Here is a 17,926-nt window from a genome sequence, read left to right as displayed (position 1 = left end):
CAAGTCTTATTAATTATCTCAGGTACACAGGTACTCTACAAGTGACCTGTGTATGAGAGAGAGAGAGAGAGAGAGAGAGAGAGAGAGTCATTAACCATCGTCTCTTTAATACAGTGTCGCCATTTCAACTATTCAGGTTAACGCCAGACGACTTTATCCCTCCATCAAACACACACACACACACACACACACACACACACACTAAATTCTTCATTAAACTGGTCATTAATGATATAAGACTCATTATACCTATGATAATACTTAATTAAAATGTAAAGTTCTATCAGATAAGTGTAAGTAAATGTTGTATAAGTGAGTAGATAAGTAACATTATTGAGTTGGGTGGAGTTTATGTTTACAAGGGATTTATTTAAGTTAGGATTTATTTAAGTTAGGATTTATTTAAGTTAGGATTTATTTAAGTAAGGGATTTATTTAAGTGAAGGATTTATTTAAGTAAGGGATTTATTTAAGTAAGGGATTTATTTAAGTTAGGATTTATTTAAGTATGGGATTTATTTAAGTGAAGGATTTATTTAAGTAAGGGATTTATTTAAGTTAGGATTTATTTAAGTTAGGATTTATTTAAGTTAGGATTTATTTAAGTAAGGGATTTATTTAAGTGAAGGATTTATTTAAGTAAGGGATTTATTTAAGTAAGGGATTTATTTAAGTTAGGATTTATTTAAGTATGGGATTTATTTAAGTGAAGGATTTATTTAAGTAAGGGATTTATTTAAGTAAGGGATTTATTTAAGTAAGGGATTTATTTAAGTGAAGGATTTATTTAAGTAAGGGATTTATTTAAGTTAGGATTTATTTAAGTAAGGGATATATTTAAGCTAAGGATTTATTTAAGTTAGGGATTTAAGTAATTTATGTAATCCCTAAAATATTCTGAAATTTCTTGTTATTTCTGTGGCCATTATGTAACCTAACCTAACCAAACCATAGGGGTGGAAGGAGCATTATAGTTGGAGGGAGCATTATAGTTGGAGGGAGCATCATATTTGGAGGGAGCATTATAGGTGGAGGGAGCATTATAGGTGGAGGGAGGATTATAGGTGGAGGAAGCATTATAGTTGGAGGGAGCATTATAGGTGGAAGTAGCATTATAGATGGAGGGAGCATTATAGATGGAGGGAACATCATATTTGGAGGGAGCATTATAGGTGGAGGGAGCATTATAGTGGAGGGCAAAACAACAAAAGTATAATGAGGCATTATAGATGGGAGCATCATATTTGGAGGGAGCATTAGGTGGAGGGAGCATTATAGGGAGGAGATACAGGGGGAGCATATAGAGAGGAGCATCATATTTGGAGGGAGCATTATAGGTGGAGGGAGCATTATAGGTGGAGGGAGCATTATAGGTGGAGGGAGCATTATAGATGGATGGAGATCAATTGAGGATTATAGGAGGAGGAGGATAATAACACCATTACCGCTCACTAATTATACTCCTGAATGCCACAATTAGACCAATTAACTGGGGTCGTTAACAATCTGATCAGTGCCACAGGGGTCACGGTATGATCAGTGCCACAGGGGTCACGGAGTATGATCAGTGCCACAGGGGTCACGGGTCTGATCAGTGCCACAGGGGGTCACGGGTATGATCAGTGCCACAGGGGTCACGGGGCCGGGCAAGTTGAGGGAATACAAGGAGTGGAGGGAGGAGAGGGAGGGAGGCGAAGGAAGGAAAGGAAGGAGGGAGGGAGGAGAGGAAGGAGAGGAGGAGAGGGAGAGAGGAAGCCCACTCATGATGAACACAACTCTCAATGGAGCCAGACCCCACTCATCGATTTCTGTCAGAGAGTTTGCATGAGGCACCGCCGAGTGTTTACCCTCCCCACTCTCTCCCACCTCCTCTCCCTCTCCTCCCCTCTCCCTCATTCTCCTCTCACCGCCTTCTCTCCTCACTTCCCCTCTCCTTACCTCCCTCTCCTCACCTCCCTCTCTCCTCGCCTCCCTCTCCTCTCCCCTTCCTCTCCTCTCACCTCCCACTCCTCCCACCTCCCTCTCCTCTCACCACCATTCTCTCCTCGCCTCCCTCTCCCTCTCCTTCCTCTCCTCTCACCTCCTCTCCTCCCGCCTCCCTCTCCTCCCACCTCCCTCTCCTCTCACCTCCCTATCCCTCTCTCTCCTTCCTCTCCCCTCACCTCTCTCCTCACCTACCTCTTTCCTCACCTCATTCTCCTCTCACCTCCCTCTCCTCACTTCATTCTCTCTCACTTCACCCTCATTTGCCATGCCTTCCACCTGCCGTCCTAGTCACTGTCACCACCTGCCGTCCTAGCCACTGTCACCACCTGCCGTCCTACCGTCACCACCTGCCGTCCTAGTCACTGTCACCACCTGCCGTCCTAGCCACTGTCACCACCTGCCGTCCTAGTCACTGTCACCACCTGCCGTCCATAGCCACTGTCCCACCTGCCGTCCTAGTCACTGTCACCACCTGCCGTCCTAGTCACTCACCTGCCGCCTAGTCACTGTCACCACCTGCCGTCCTAGCCACTGTCACCACCTGCCGTCCTAGTCACTGTCACCACCTGCCGTCCTAGTCACTGTCACCACCTGCCGTCCTAGCCACCTGTCACCACCTGCCGTCCTAGTCACTGTCACCACCTGCCGTCCTACGTCACTGTCACCACCTGCCGTCCTAGCTCACTGTCACCACCCTGCCGTCCCAGCCACTGTCACCACCTGCCGTCCTGTCACTGTCACCACCTGCCGTCCTAGTCACTGTCACCACCTGCCGTCCTAGTCACTGTCACCACCTGCCGTCCTAGTCACTGTCACCACCTGCCGTCCTAGCCACTGTCACCACCTGCCGTCCTAGTCACTGTCACCACCTGCCGTCCTAGTCACTGTCACCACCTGCCGTCCTAGTCACTGTCCCCACCTGCCGTCCTAGTCACTGTCACCACCGTCCTAGTCACTGTCACCAAGCTGTCCTAGCACTGTCACCACCTGCTGTCCTAGTCTCACTGTCACCACACCTGCCGTCCTAGTCACTGTCCCCACCTGGTCGTCCTAGTCACTGTCCCCACCTGCCGTCCTAGTCACTGTCCCCCACCTGTCGTCCTAGTCACTGTCACCACCTGCCGTCCTAGTCACTGTCCCCACCTGTCGTCCTAGTCACTGTCACCACCTGCCGTCCTAGTCACTGTCCCCACCTGCCGTCCCTAGTCACTGTCACCACCTGCCAGTCCTAGTCACTGTCACCACCTGCCGTCCTAGTCACTGTCACCCGCCGTCCCAGTCACTGTCACCACCTGCCGTCCTAGTCACTGTCACCACCTGCCGTCCGTAGCCACTGTCACCACTCGCCGTCCTAGTCACCGTCACCACCTGCCGTCCTAGTCACCGTCACCACCTGCCGTCCTAGTCACTGTCACCACCTGCCGTCCTAGTCACTGTCCCCACCTGTCGTCCTAGTCACAGTCACCACCCGCCGTCCTAGTCACTGTCACCACCTGCCGTCCTAGTCACTGTCACCACCTGCCGTCCTAGTCACTGTCACCACCTGCCGTCCTAGCCACCTCACCACCCGCCGTCCTAGCCACTGTCAACACCTGCCGTCCTAGCCACTGTCACCATCTGCCGTCCTAGTCACTGTCACCACCTGCCGTCCTAGTCACTGTCACCATCTGCCGTCCTAGTCACTGTCACCACCTGCCGTCCTAGTCACCGTCACCACCTGCCGTCCCAGTCACTGTCACCACCTGCCGTCCTAGTCACACTGTCACCATCTGCCGTCCTAGTCACTGCCACCACCTGCCGTCCTAGTCACTGTCACCACCTGCCGTCCTAGTCACTGTCACCACCTGCCGTCCTAGCCACTGTCACCATCTGCCGTCCCAAGTCACTGTCACCACCTGCCGTCCTAGTCACTGTCACCATCTGCCGTCCTAGTCACTGTCACCACCTGCCGTCCTAGTCACTGTCACCACCTGCCGTCCTAGTCACTGTCACCACCTGCCGTCCTAGTCACCGTCACCACCCGCCGTCCCAGCCACCGTCACCACCTGCCGTCCTAGTCACTCGTCACCACCTGCCGTCCCAGCCACTGTCACCACCTGCCGTCCTAGTCACTGTCACCACCTGCCGTCCTAGCCACTGCTGTCACCATCTGCCGTCCTAGTCACTGTCACCACCTGCCGTCCTAGTCACTGTCACCACCTGCCGTCCTAGTCACCTGTCACCACCTGCCGTCCTAGTCACTGTCACCACCCGCCGTCCTAGCCATTGTCACCACCTGCCGTCCTAGTCATTGTCACCACCTGCCGTCCTAGTCACTGTCACCACCTGCCGTCCCAGCCACTGTCACCACCTGCCGTCCTTGTCACTGTCACCACCTGCCGTCCTAGTCACTGTCACCATCTGCCGTCCTAGTCACTGTCACCACCTGCCGTCCTAGTCACTGTCACCACCTGCCGTCCTAGTCACTGTCACCACCTGCCGTCCTAGTCACTGTCACCACCTGCCGTCCTAGCCACTGTCACCACCTGCCGTCCTAGTCACTGTCACCACCTGCCGTCCTAGCCACTGTCACCACCTGCCGTCCCTAGTCACTGTCACCACCTGCCGTCCTAGCCACTGTCACCATCTGCCGTCCTAGTCACTGTCACCACCTGCCGTCCTAGTCACTGTCACCACCTGCCGTCCTAGTCACTGTCACCACCCGTCCTAGTCACTGTCACCACCTGCCGTCCTAGCCACTGTCACCACCTGCCGTCCTAGTCATTGTCACCACCTGCCGTCCTAGTCACTGTCACCACCTGCCGTCCTAGCCACTGTCACCACCTGCCGTCCTTGTCACTGTCACCACCTGCCGTCCTAGTCACTGTCACCATCTGCCGTCCTAGTCACTGTCACCACCTGCCGTCCTAGTCACTGTCACCACCTGCCGTCCACACTGTCACCACCTGCCGTCCTAGCCACTGTCACCACCTGCCGTCCTAGTCACTGTCACCACCTGCCGTCCTAGTCACTGTCACCACCTGCCGTCCTAGTCACTGTCACCACCTTCCGTCCTTGTCACTGTCACCTCGTCTAGGCCACAGGTGGTAGAGTGCGCGTATTAGGAGTGTGGTGGTGGTGGTAGTGGTGGTAGAGTGCGTGGATTAGGAGTGTGGTGGTAGTGGTGGTAGTGGTGGTAGAGTGCGTGGGAAAGTTAAAGTTCGTGATTAAAAATTTAAGGGTGTGGCTGCTACAACTCCTGATATTGATCCACCACATGCACCACACCGTCTCTACCACAATCACCACAATCACCACCACCATTACCACAATCACATCCCCCATCACCACCACAATCACCAACTTCGAATATAAATGACGAGTCTAAAACAATCACACTACACTAACTCCTTAAACACAAAATGCAATCAATCAACAGTTATCTCTGTTCTAAATCACCGAATGTTATTGAATGTCGTTATTGATGTTTAGTTAGGTTTAGGTTTTTCTATGAATGTTATTGTTATTGTTTACAGATTATACTGGAGGCGATTGAACGTTGAAGTGATTTATGAGGATATTTATTTGGGTGATTTAATGCTGATGGTGATTTAACTCTGTGAGATTGATGGTTTAGCTTTAAGGATGGTGTTTTAGCTTTGTGTGAACGATGGTTTAACAGTACGGACAATAATTTAACTATCAGAACAATGGTTTAATATCCCCAAGGGGTTTAACATACACAAAAACATCAATAACATCTAAGAATCGTTCCTTTGTTCAGTAAATCTTTGCTGTTTTGTCGTATTTTATAAAGAATGTAAATTAAGTTGTGTGTGGTGCTTGATATTGAAGTGATATTAATGTTCTATATTTTATTAAGTTATTTATGTTAATTTTAGAACAGTCACTCCAAAAAAACTATCTGTACTCGGGGTGATCGATGAGTTTCACAATGAACGCTACGACTCCTGTTGTCTCGGTAGGGTTTTATCAAAATCATTCGTCCATTGTGTCAAATTTTTTCAACACAATTTTGTATAGATAGTTTTTTGAGAATGACTGTATATGTTTGGTGGTTATTTCTAGCGATTTATTATGATGTTGAAGTTTGATGTATTGAAAAGGATATTGTTTGTTGACATATTTTGGGTAAGACTGACAAACAGACACGTAAACAGAGATAATTAAAAGTAAACAATAATTCACTCATTTGAAGTTATCATTAATATCTATGATAACTCTAATCTTGTTTTGTAATTAATTAAAAATAATTCACTCCTCCTCAAGTAAAAATAATACGAATACATTTTATTTCCTGTAACTAAGCGAGTGGGGTAATGTTGGCAAGCCTGCTCCGCCAGTACTACCAACGTTGATGGATCACAGCCAATCTCCCACATAAGCCATAATCTCATCTTTATTTTCTTTTTTCCTTTAAATACCGTTTTATATCATTGTAAATTATAAATAAGTGATAATAACAACAAGCAAGGCGTGACATTAGAGAGATATATGTCTCATTTATGACTGGGTACTGTTGGCACACCTGGGCTTCTACCTGACAGCCACAACGTTGCCAAATCCTACAGGTGACTCGTGTGAGGCCTTCAGTCGTCTACTCTCTCTCTCTCTCTCTCTCTCTCTCTCTCTCTCTCTCTCTCTCTCTCCTTCACCTTACCACAAGGCTCGAGTGTCATCCTCTGTGGAATCTCTTACTGTTTACAGAACGATACATCTCGGAATTCTCTATAAAATAACTCGAATGCACATTATTGTATGTTGCTCTCGGTGCCTTGAGCTGCTAGTTCATCGATGTGTGTGTGTGTGTAAGGGCGAGCACCACTGTTTTTGTCCCTGTCATAAACGCGAGTCATGACACCACTGACAAGACCACGGGCGTTGAGAGAAGCGGCATCGAGCCAAGAGGGAGAGATATTGATGCCTAAAGAGACTCAAGTCATTATCACAAACATTTACGTATATTAGAAAGAAAACGAACCAAACGACCTTGATATCAGTTGGGGGTGCGACAAATCTCCATTGCTTTTGTGTTTAGTGTAGTTACCCGTCAACACTTAAAATTTTTAAGGTAGAAGAGACTAATGGTTGATCTTTTACGTCAGATTCAAGGTCCATTTTCTATTATTATTTGTGTATAGAGTTAAACCTTCATTAATCCCTATATAAGTATGTTGGGTTAGGTTAAGTTAGGTTAGATTAGGTTAGGTTAGGTTGAAATCTGATATAATCTCCATTGTCGGTCTATTACACTGTGCTACATATATAAATGCGTACTATAAAGCATATATGTCTGTCTGTCAGTGCGTCTGGTTGTCCAAGCCTCTCTACATCACACTTGGCACGAGGAGCGCTTCTAGGAACACACAGTAAAAAGATTGTGTTTAATGGTGACGGAAAAAAAAATATTATAAAAAAATATATCTTCATTTCACTAACCAGGAGACGCCTCGGTGAGCAGCCTTGACAATAGCACCAATTTGATCCCTCACTGTGTTTTGTATTTACTAGAAAGATAACAAAGTATCGTACGTCCGCCAGTACAAATCAGCTAGAGGTATACACTAGCTAAAGAAAACGATAATATGGTGCCAGGTGTCCCGACTGAAACTATCGCACCTGGGGGCTGGGATCAGGTGAAGATTGAGGTATTTTTAATCTTCAGGTGGAATATATTAGGATGTTTAATCTTTACATCATCTTGAAGCTGTGTTGCTTTTGTTAATAATAGGAGTTTTTGTTGAGGGCTAATGAATATAAACTGACACACACACACACACACACCTAGCTCCCTCTCGTGACCCAACCAAACAAGAACGAGAGGAACATGTGTGGCCGCCGCTCACACCTGTCACCGTTGCAGGTAATTAACGCAGATGTTGGCAGGTATCAATAGACCAGGTATACAATGCTGTTACCTTCTGCTGGATCAACAATGAAACGTTTCAAGAAGTTCACTTGTTTTTAATACACCAAGTAAAACCAAATATAACCAAGGCTATATAGAGACTTGACTTAACACAATAGACCAAATATAATCCACTGCTAGGTATGTCAGCCACTGCATGGTATATAATTAAGAGTCTGTCAAGTATAGTTGAATTATATAATGAGTTCACAAGCTGCCAGAATGAACCTAGACTTAAGCCTGGGGTGTGTGGGTGATTATTTGGCTTATGACACAAATTATTACTCAACGGCACGAATCAAGGAACACTGGAGGCAGGGAGAAAGGCAAGGAGAGAGGCAGGGAGAGAGAGGCAGGGAGAGGGAGGCAAGGAGAGAGGTAGGGAGAGAGACAGGGAGAGGGAGGCAGGGAGAGGGAGGCAAGGAGAGAGACAGGGAGAGAGGCAGGGAGAAAGACAGGGAGAGAGGCAGGGAGCATTAATTACCCAACACGTGCCTCTTTCCCGACCCGGTGCTCACGCTATAAGGAGAAGAGGCTCCCCGCACACCCTCAAGACATCTCCCCTGACCCTTGAGTGATGAGGTACTGACGTAGGTAGCCAGCAGTGCCTTGTTGGTGGTAATCATGCCTACCTACTTCAGTTTCCTCTCTCCTCCTCCTCCAACTCCCTTGCACCAGTTTCCTCCCCATTATCACACCCCATTAGGACACTCCCACTCCTCCCATATCCTCGCTGTGGGGGGCATGAGTGAGCATAGATATGACTAGAGACACAGACCCCCACAGAATGCGGCTGTCTTCACCCCCACAGTCGACGCATTGCAGAGGTGCCGCCCCCTCCACCCCTTCCCACATACATAAACACACACACACACACACACACACACACCAAGTAGCCAAATATCAGCATGTAGCCAAAAAATCTAGCCAAGTAGCACACAGCCAGCCGGTCAACCAACAAGCTACCAAAAGCCGGACAGCCAGACAGGGCAGTCAAGAGCCAGCCAGCCAGCCTCCATGTCGCCTACTTGAGCCAAGACACTCACCACACACCCCACACACACACACGCCCACCACACACACACGCCCACCACACACACCCACGCCCACCACACACACCCACGCCCACCACACACACCCACGCCCACCACACACACCCACCACACACACACACACACGGGTAAACAAAGTGCCATAGTTTAAAGGGAAAGGTAAACAGATTGCCTCCTTTACCTGGTCTTAATTACCCATTTTGATGACTGTGTTGTGTGTGGTCGTTGATCTTAAAGGGGTTTCAGGTTTAAGTAAAGGGGTTTCTAATTCCCCTTAAGGGTTTATTATTAAAGTTGGATTAGGGGGTTTAAATTCTCTTAAGGGGTTTAATGGGTTGGTTTATGGGTTTTAATTTCCTTGAGGTTTTAAGGTTTGGATTAAAGTTATTTTTTTATGGATGGATTAAGATATTTTTAGGATTGGATAAAGAGTTAGCTTAGGTTAGGTTAGGTTAGGTTAGGTTAGGTTAGGATGGGTTGGGTTAGGTCAGGTTACGTTAGGTTAGGTTAGGTTAGGTTAGGTTAGGTATGGAAGTGTATACACAAAATAATAGCAAATCATTCAAATTAATTAATAAGGTCTACCTGATAAATTCCTTGATATAAATAAATACAAAATAAATAAATCCTATATTAGTGAAAATAAAATATTAATTAAAAGCCAAGAGGTGTGTGTGTGTGTGTGTGTGTGTGTGTGTGTGTGTGTGTGTGTGTGTGTGTGTCGGACCCAACTTGAGAGACCTGAGAAAATCAAACCTAACTAATTCTTTTTGGCTCGTATCCCCCAGGTGTGCTAGATGCCGTCGCTTCCTTGTTTACATAAATTCTACATAATTACAAAGATATATATCTATTTCTTAAGGATATATATATGTTGATAGTATATATAAATAGCTTTGAGATATAAAATTAAGAGATGAAGAGATAGATAGAGAGGTAGAGAGAAAAATATCTCCCCTCTGTCGGGTCGGCAAGAATGATCAGCGATAAAACTTGGCAAACATATCACATTATTTTTACACACTGTCTGATCTTTCCGTCGTGGTCCCAGGATGCTAACCCCAATAACCCCCCCTGCCCCCCTCTCCCCTCTTTAAGACCCCAGTTCCCCTCCTGTCCCCCTTCTACAAGACCCCAGTCTCCTCCCTTCTTATCTAAGACCCCCAGTTCCCCTCCTGTCCCCCTTCTGAGACCCCATTCCTCCTCGTCCCCCCAATATAAGACCCCAGTTCCCTCAGTCTCCCTCCTGTCACCCCTCCCTCCTTAAGACCCCAGTCAGCCACCTGTCCCCCTCCTCCCTCTGTCATAGTCGTCAGGTATAATTCCGTGGTCTTCCTGTCATTTCCAACCCCCCCCTCTCTCTCTCTCTGTCTCTCTCTGTCTCTCTCTCTCTCTCTCTCTCTAGCTGTCTGTCTTAATCTCTCCCTCTCTTTCTAACTCACTACAATACACTCTATACTACACCCACCATACACCCCTCTACACCCTATTTGATACACCTTCAAAAACACTGACGATGGCCGTTTGGCTCTGAGTAATTGACTGATTCGGTGACTGGAGATTATTTTTAGCTGCCGAGGGAGTAAAGGTGGCAGATTAGGCCGGGGATTAGGATTAGTTAACACTGCCCGGATTGTAAACTTAGCGGAAACAGCCGGATAGTGATGTTCAATGGAGCGACCGGATAATAATCTTAATGGTAAATGCCGGATTGTATATTTATCGGAAGCTGTTAGATAGTAAACTTAGCGGAAACGGCTAAATAACAACCTTAGCGGCAGCAGCTGAATGGGGTTAAATGACAGTGCTGGAAGCTTGAGTTTAGCGGAAATTGCTGAATGATTAAGTTTGACGGAAATGGCCAGACAAATTCAGCAGAAATTGTGGGATAACCGAATGTAGCGAAAATTCCTGTGTATTATACGTACTGAATCGAACGCTGGTAAAACCTCGATGCGCTCTGAAAATGATAAAGAATATGTAGCAAATACTGTTGGATGCTGAGTCGAGCGGAGGTTGCTTGATATTCTTGAGAGTAAATCTTTGGCGGGAAGAATTATTGGAACATAAAGTGGAAATACAAGACTCCTTACTTCAATAATACCGGGTTATATTTTCTTCTTTTTTAATATGATTATTTTATTTTAATAAGTCTTATTTTGTGGGTATTTTTCTGTTAATTATGAACATTAGAGTATAATTAATTCGCTCAAACCACAACGTAACAAGTATATTTAATTCTCTAAACCATTACACAAACAGTATAATTATAACTCCTTAAATCCAGCATCATCTAACGAGCATAATTAATTCACTAGATCTACTAACATATTATAATGCTTTCCGAAACACACCCCTAATGCCAGTTGTGTGGGTTGGCCTGTTCCTGACCCCGACACTGACACAGAAATATCCCGCTAATTACATTTCAGAAAATCGCTCGTACAATGTCGTCTGAAGTTTCGCTACACTGGACATGACAACAACACCGTAGGAAATGTATACGTTAGATTAGAACAAATTTCGTTTTTGTGAAATTCTGGTTGTAATTTTTTCTACTGAGGTTAAAAAAATTTGTGGTGGTTATTGATACGTAATGGTAAATGAGGGATAATGTAGGTTAATGTAGGGAGGTTTTGTTTTCTGAATAAATTACCTGGTGAAATTAATCTCTCACTTACCTCCAAAATTCTCCCTCAGTCCTTACCTCCAAAACTTCCCTAGCCTTGACCTCCCAAGACTTCCCCAGCTTTAACCTTGAAATACTTATCCCTAATCCTTATATACCTCTAGAATTTCCACAGCTTTAACCTTCAAAATATAACCCCCCACCAACCACAAGCCTCCAAATAGTTCCTTAGTCATTACCAAAAAAAAAAAAAATCCCTACCTTTCCAAAAAATTCCCACATCCCCCAAAATCCCTAATATTTACGTGAAAAAAAAATCCTAGCTTTCCCCCTGCCAAAAAAATCTCCCCAGTCCTAACCTAAAAAAAAACCCCGCCAGCTCCAACCTCCAAAACCCCAACATAATTTTCAACACGATCCCTCCAAAGTTGTAACACAAGAGAAATAAAAAAAATGAAAGTTTGGAGTGAGATGACGAGTTGAAGGTCGGGTGGGGGGTGAAAGGAGGAAGGAAGAGGAGAGTTGGAAAAGGAGAGGGAGGAAAGGAGAGAGGGACATAAGAGACAGAGGTAGGGAGAGAAGAGAGAGAGAGAGAGATGGGGAAGGAAAAGATAGAGGAGAGGAGAGAAGGAGAGGAGAGACAGATGAAGAGGAGAAAACCGAAGAAGAAAGAGAGAGAGAGAGAGAGAGAGAGAAGAGGAGAAATCAGAGTAAGCAAGAACCAACACATTATGCATTCACAAACACACTACCTCATTATAGCGCACAGTTAACACCCACTCTTCTGATACGCGTATGTAATTATAGGCATATACGTATAACAAACTCCTAAATATAAAAAAATCAAGTAACGGTCATTAAATTACATCTCAATATACTTAATCTCTATAATGAAAACGAGATGTAAGCTCTGGTATAATGTTTACTGAAATGAATGGTGTAAAAGCCGCTAATATTAGCCATTAGCGCTGAGTAAACGTTCGGGGTTAGTTCTAAACATTATCTCAGTCTCTGGTCGTCTCTCGTGAAGCTGTTTTGGGAGTTTGTTGACATGTAGTGATGTGGGAGATAGGTAGTTACACACACACACACACACAAGCCACTAGATACAGTACAGTTATAGTCAATTAAGTCTCCATCACCCTCTACCTCATCCCCCCCTCCTTCATCCACTCCCCCACCCCCTCCTTCACCTGTTCCTCACAACACGTAAACACTTCCCAAGATTGTTAGAGAAAGTAACGAGGTATTATTAAACACATTGACAAGTCTAGTACAAACAGGTTATATTTCATTACTGACAGGAGAGAGAGAGAGAGAGAGAGAGAGAGGTCTTCAGCAGCATTAGAGAGAGTAAACACGGGATGTCAATAGCCAGGAAGAGCAGTGTGTGTCTCATAGGACCTGCCTCTCCCTCCTACTTCCTCGAATCTTGATGTCCTTCTAACCTTCCTCCTTTCCTATCCTCCTATCCGCATCCTCCCTGCCTACCTGATGTGGGTCGTTGATGGATAGAGAGGCTAGGTGGATAGGTGGATAATTTTAGTCAATAATGAATAGGGTAGATAGGTGGGCAGGTTAAGTTAGGTTAGGTTAGGTTAGGTCAGGTTAGGTTAGATGGAAGGTGGAATAAGGTGCTTGAAGCCATACGAGAGCGGATCATGTCTAAGTTATAGATATTTTAATATACATGAGTTCTTACACACACACACACACACACACACACACACACACACACACACACACACTCACTCACTCTACTACTACTACTTTGCTGTCACTCTGAATCGAGTATGACGATCATCCAGCTGTGATACAATGATATGAGTTATTAAGGATGTCACCTTCGTTGGTGAGTTTTGAGGTGACTAAAGCGGCCGATACGGGACCGGCAGGGCCGTCCACAGATGTTGCACACATGGAGGGCTACATCTAGTGCGGGAGGGGTGGTGGCAGCGTCTTTCCTGCGTTGGCGCTTGTCTGCCTCGGTATGCAGTCGGGCTAACTCGAAAGTATTGACACCTTCTCGTGTGGTGCTCCTCCAAGCGTTATGGTGTGGAGTAATCGTCTCCCAGGTGTGGGGGTCGATTTGGCACTTATTCAGGTTTGTCTTAAGACTATCCTTATACCTTTTCAGTTGCCCGCCAGCGTTACGTTTACTATTCGTTAGGTGACTGTAAAGTAGCTGCTTTGACAGTCTACTGTCGTCCATGCGGGTAACATGGCCAGTCCAGGGGAGAACCACTGCTCGATATACGTGCAACTTTGTAGATAATTTCAGCTCCCTACAGCTGAAGGCTTGAGATGCACATCTCATCAGATGCTGACTCTCTTCATTGATGTCCGTGGCGGTGGACAGGTGGGAGCCGAGATACTGAAAGTGAGTAACTTTAGAGAGGGTAGTACTACCGATAAGCTGGATGGATGGTGGAGGTGTGTCTGAACCGGGAGTAAAAACACACACGTACGAGGGAATGAAATACCTTGGCAAGAAACACAATTCCTATTCCACCGTGAGAGATCAGGTCGTGTTGGTAGTAAAAATAGTGAGTTGGATTTAGCGCGTGGTCGAGATACTGACGAAAGCGTTCTCGTGTTTTCCTTGGGCCACTAACTACGTCTATAAGAAGATATATATAATAATGTAATAATTGAGAGATATTTATGTCGTGTACAGAGTTAGTATAATAATGTATATAGAAAATATAGGAACAATTTCACGGATATCCTGAAGATTAGACACCCTAGATTAGGTTAGGTTATGGTAGGTTAGCCTTAGGTTAGGTTAGGTTAGGTTAGGTTAGCCTTAGGTTAGGTTAGGTTTGGTTAGGTTAGGTTAGCCTTAGGGTGCTTAATCTTCAGTTGAAATGGACTGGGGTGTCTAATCTTCACCTGAATGATGGGTTACAACCACACCTGTCAGAATCTAATGAGTCACACCTGTCAATGTACCTGTGGGAATCTGATTTGTATGTCTCTCTCTCTCTCTCTTTCTCTCCCCTCCCTCTCCCCTCCTCTCTCCCGTGTCATCATTGGAAGGACACCAACGACAGGTCCGAAAGTTTGTTAGATAATCACAACTTGTTTGATTTAGCTGTTACAGATGATTCACGTATCTGAGAGAGAGAGAGAGAGAGAGAGAGAGAGAGAGAGAGAGAGAGAGAGAGAGTTTGGGAGTGGGAGAGAGCTAGAGAGTGGGCAGAGAAAAGAGAGAGAGAGTTAGAGAATGCACAGAAAACGAAAGAGAGAGAGAGAGAGAGGGGGGGGGGCAGACGAGAGCGACTTACAGAACAGAATCGGAGTGAGAGACTACCTTTAACTCACAGCCAGTTGGTCCATCCATCACCAGGTGGCAGCACTAGTAATACCCTTGTAATTAGCTATGAATCCCTGCTATTTACGGATTTATAATACCTAGTTAATTTGTGTACCTCTCCCTTTTGTCTATAATTCCTCTAAAAATTATACGTATTATCCCCAAAATAAATATTTATTATTATAATTGTATTGAGGAAGCAAACTGTAAACTGATCATCTTTTGTTTACGTCGGTTAGTCTACGATTTTTGAAGATATATGTCTTCCATCCACTCCAGTTTTTATCTAATATTTCCGGGAATTAATGAATAAAAATAATTCATTCAATATTAATTAAAGTTTTATCTATAAACTATTCGTTCCTTTAGTATATCAAGAGTAAATAGGAGATATATAAGATAATAAGTCATTTCGGAAGAGCCTGTATGAGCCGATGGAGAAGAACCTCCCACGTAGACTCAAGTTGTTTCATTATGCAGACCAAAGCAAGTGGTGAACTCCGACTCGGGTTAAAGCTTGTCCATGAGGCTGACAGGAACACAATTCTTGCCTCATAACCCTTACTGGGGCATTAATATCTACCTCGGTTTTGATTGGTCCATTTACTTGTGGGTGTTTTGATTGGTCCATCTACCTGTGGGTGTTTTGATTGGTCCATCTATCTGTGGGTGTTTTGATTGGTCCATTTACATCTGGGTGTTTTGATTGGTCCATTTACATGTGGGTGTTTTGATTGGTCCATCTACCTGTGGGTGTTTTGATTGGTCCATCTACCTGTTCACCTGGAGTCATTAACCACCTGTCGTTCACCTGGAGTCATTAACCACTGCCTCATTATCTACCTACAGTCGTATACATTAAGGGGAGTGAGGGGAGTGAGGAGTGAGGGGAGTGTGAAGTGAGGGGAGTGTGAAGTGAGGGGAGTGTGAAGTGAGGGGAGTGTAGAGTGAGGGGAGTGTGAAGTGAGGGGAGTGTGAAGTGAGGGGAGTGTGAAGTGAGGGGAGTGTAGAGTGAGGGGAGTGTGAAGTGAGGGGAGTGTGTGGAGGAAGGGAGTGAGGAGGAGGGGAGGGAGGAGGGGAGTGTGGAGTGAGGGGAGTGTGGAGTGAAGGGAGTGTAGAGTGAGGGGAGTGTGGAGTGAGGGAGAGTATGGAGTGAAGGAATAACTAGAAACGAGAATAAAGTAAATACCAAAGAAGAAGGGAAAGAGATAGGGTGACAGAGGGAAGGAATGAGGGTGAAGGAAGGAGAGACAGAAGGAAGGAAAAGGGAGAAGCAAGGAATTGAAGGAGAAAGGAAGAATGAAAGAGTAAGGAAGTGGGGAAGAGGAAGAAGGGGAAGTGAAGATAATAGAGAGAATAGGGATAGGAGGAAGGGTAGATAAAGAAGAGAATAATAAGAAGAAAAGGATAGGTTAGGAATATTGTTCGAATAATCGACTCATAAAATAGTGACGATAAGAAATACGTCACAACTATTAATTTTAGTGTAAACAAACTATCGTACCTAAGGGATTAAAGTATCGTACTGAAAGGTTTATCGTATCGTCCTCAAAGGGTTTATTTCGTCCTCAAAGGGTTAAACATTGTCCTCAAAGGGTTAAACATGACCTCAAAGGGTTAAACATCGTCCTCAAAGGGTTAAACATGACCTCAAAGGGTTAAACATCGTCCTCAAAGGGTTAAACATTGTCCTCAAAGGGTTAAACATCGTCCTCAAAGGGGTTAAACCATCATTCTTAAAGGGTTAAAACATTTATTTTCTATTAAAACAAATCTTCGTGGCAATATTACTTTACGAAATTAAAAATAATAAATAAACCAAGAAATTAAGATACCAAAAATATCGAATAAATTTTGGTAATAAAGAGATACCGAGAGAAGTGATCAAATTTATACCTATGAGGAACTGTACAAGATTCACGACACCTGACCAACACCTGGACAATTGGCTCCCAGAATATAATTAGTTTCGTGGGGGTTCGGCTTACCTAGTGCCACGGCATTCCAAAGATTGGGTGTCACCGTTGACCGCATCGTTGTCGTCGTGGTGTCGTGGTGCTTTACCGCTGCACCACCCACACTAGCACGCGGTGATAGGGGCAGCTCACACCCGCCCGTTAACCATGTCTCCGTCACACCGCCCACCCCGAACACTACATTCAAGTACTGCCTCTTGTTATATAGGGGAGGAACACCTACTACACGAGCACCCTGGCCCCTCCCTCTCCCATAGGTAAATCCTGACGTGGCGGGAGAGCTACTGCTTCTTCTACGTATATCCAGAGCTCCAAGGAGTATTGCCCAGAGCAGTGAGGGCGTGGAGGGGCGTACGGGTAAGCTCAAGAGCAGAGAGAGACGTGAGGAACAGAGCCGCACTGGCCCGTGTCACAACTCCGACTGTGAGGGCAGTGTGGTGGCTGCTGGCTCACTGCTGCCTTCTACCGCGCCGCCACCACCACCGCCACCTTTATCACCACCACCACCGCTCCTGACCCAATTATGTGTGTTGTGTTACGCTAAATAGGGATAATTGACGTTAGGTTAGGTTAGGTTAGGTTACAATCACCAACAGTCATTACCAAGTTGTTAAGTGTCATCATGTTTCCCTTGAGTGGCACTTGTTACACAGGGTTAAACATACACTCAGACACGTACACTCACCCACACCCTTCTCCTCTTCCTTCCCTCTTCCTCTTCCTTCCCTCTTCCTCTTCCTTCCCTCTTCCTCTTCCTTCCCACTCCTCCCCTTTCTTCCCTCTCATCTTTTATCCCTCTCCTCCCCTTTCTTCCCTCTTATTTTTACGTCTTTCTCCTCCTCTTTCTTTCTCTCTTCTCTCAAGTTTCTCATTTTTCCTCTTTCCTCTTATTTTTCTCTCTCACATTTCCTGTCTTTATCCTTTCCTCTCCTTACACTCTCTGTACTTTCAATTTGACGTCATATTCACCAATCTAACTTTGACTCACTTTCCTTTCACTTTCTAATTACTCATATTTCCACTGCTCTTATTTTTACTAAGACTTTTACTATTTTTACG

The 17,926-nt window shown here is 45.4% G+C and overlaps 1 protein-coding gene across 2 annotated transcripts in view; it reads right to left on the bottom strand.

Moving 5' to 3' along the window:
* The window catches only part of LOC121863034, a 67,530-nt gene extending 50,211 nt beyond the window's left edge, over positions 1–17,319 (bottom strand). For both annotated transcript variants that reach the window (XM_042361492.1, XM_042361491.1), the window contains exon 1: positions 16,880–17,319. In XM_042361492.1, coding sequence (XP_042217426.1) covers positions 16,880–16,925 — 46 coding nt within the window. In that variant the 5' untranslated portion in view covers positions 16,926–17,319. The remainder of the gene's footprint in view (positions 1–16,879) is intronic.
* Positions 17,320–17,926: the final 607 nt, after the last annotated feature.

Source organism: Homarus americanus, unplaced genomic scaffold (assembly GCF_018991925.1).
Source record: "Homarus americanus isolate GMGI-L3 unplaced genomic scaffold, GMGI_Hamer_2.0 scaffold54679, whole genome shotgun sequence".
Taxonomy (NCBI): Eukaryota; Metazoa; Arthropoda; class Malacostraca; order Decapoda; family Nephropidae; genus Homarus; species Homarus americanus.
This window is presented reverse-complemented; position numbering and strand designations above follow the sequence as displayed.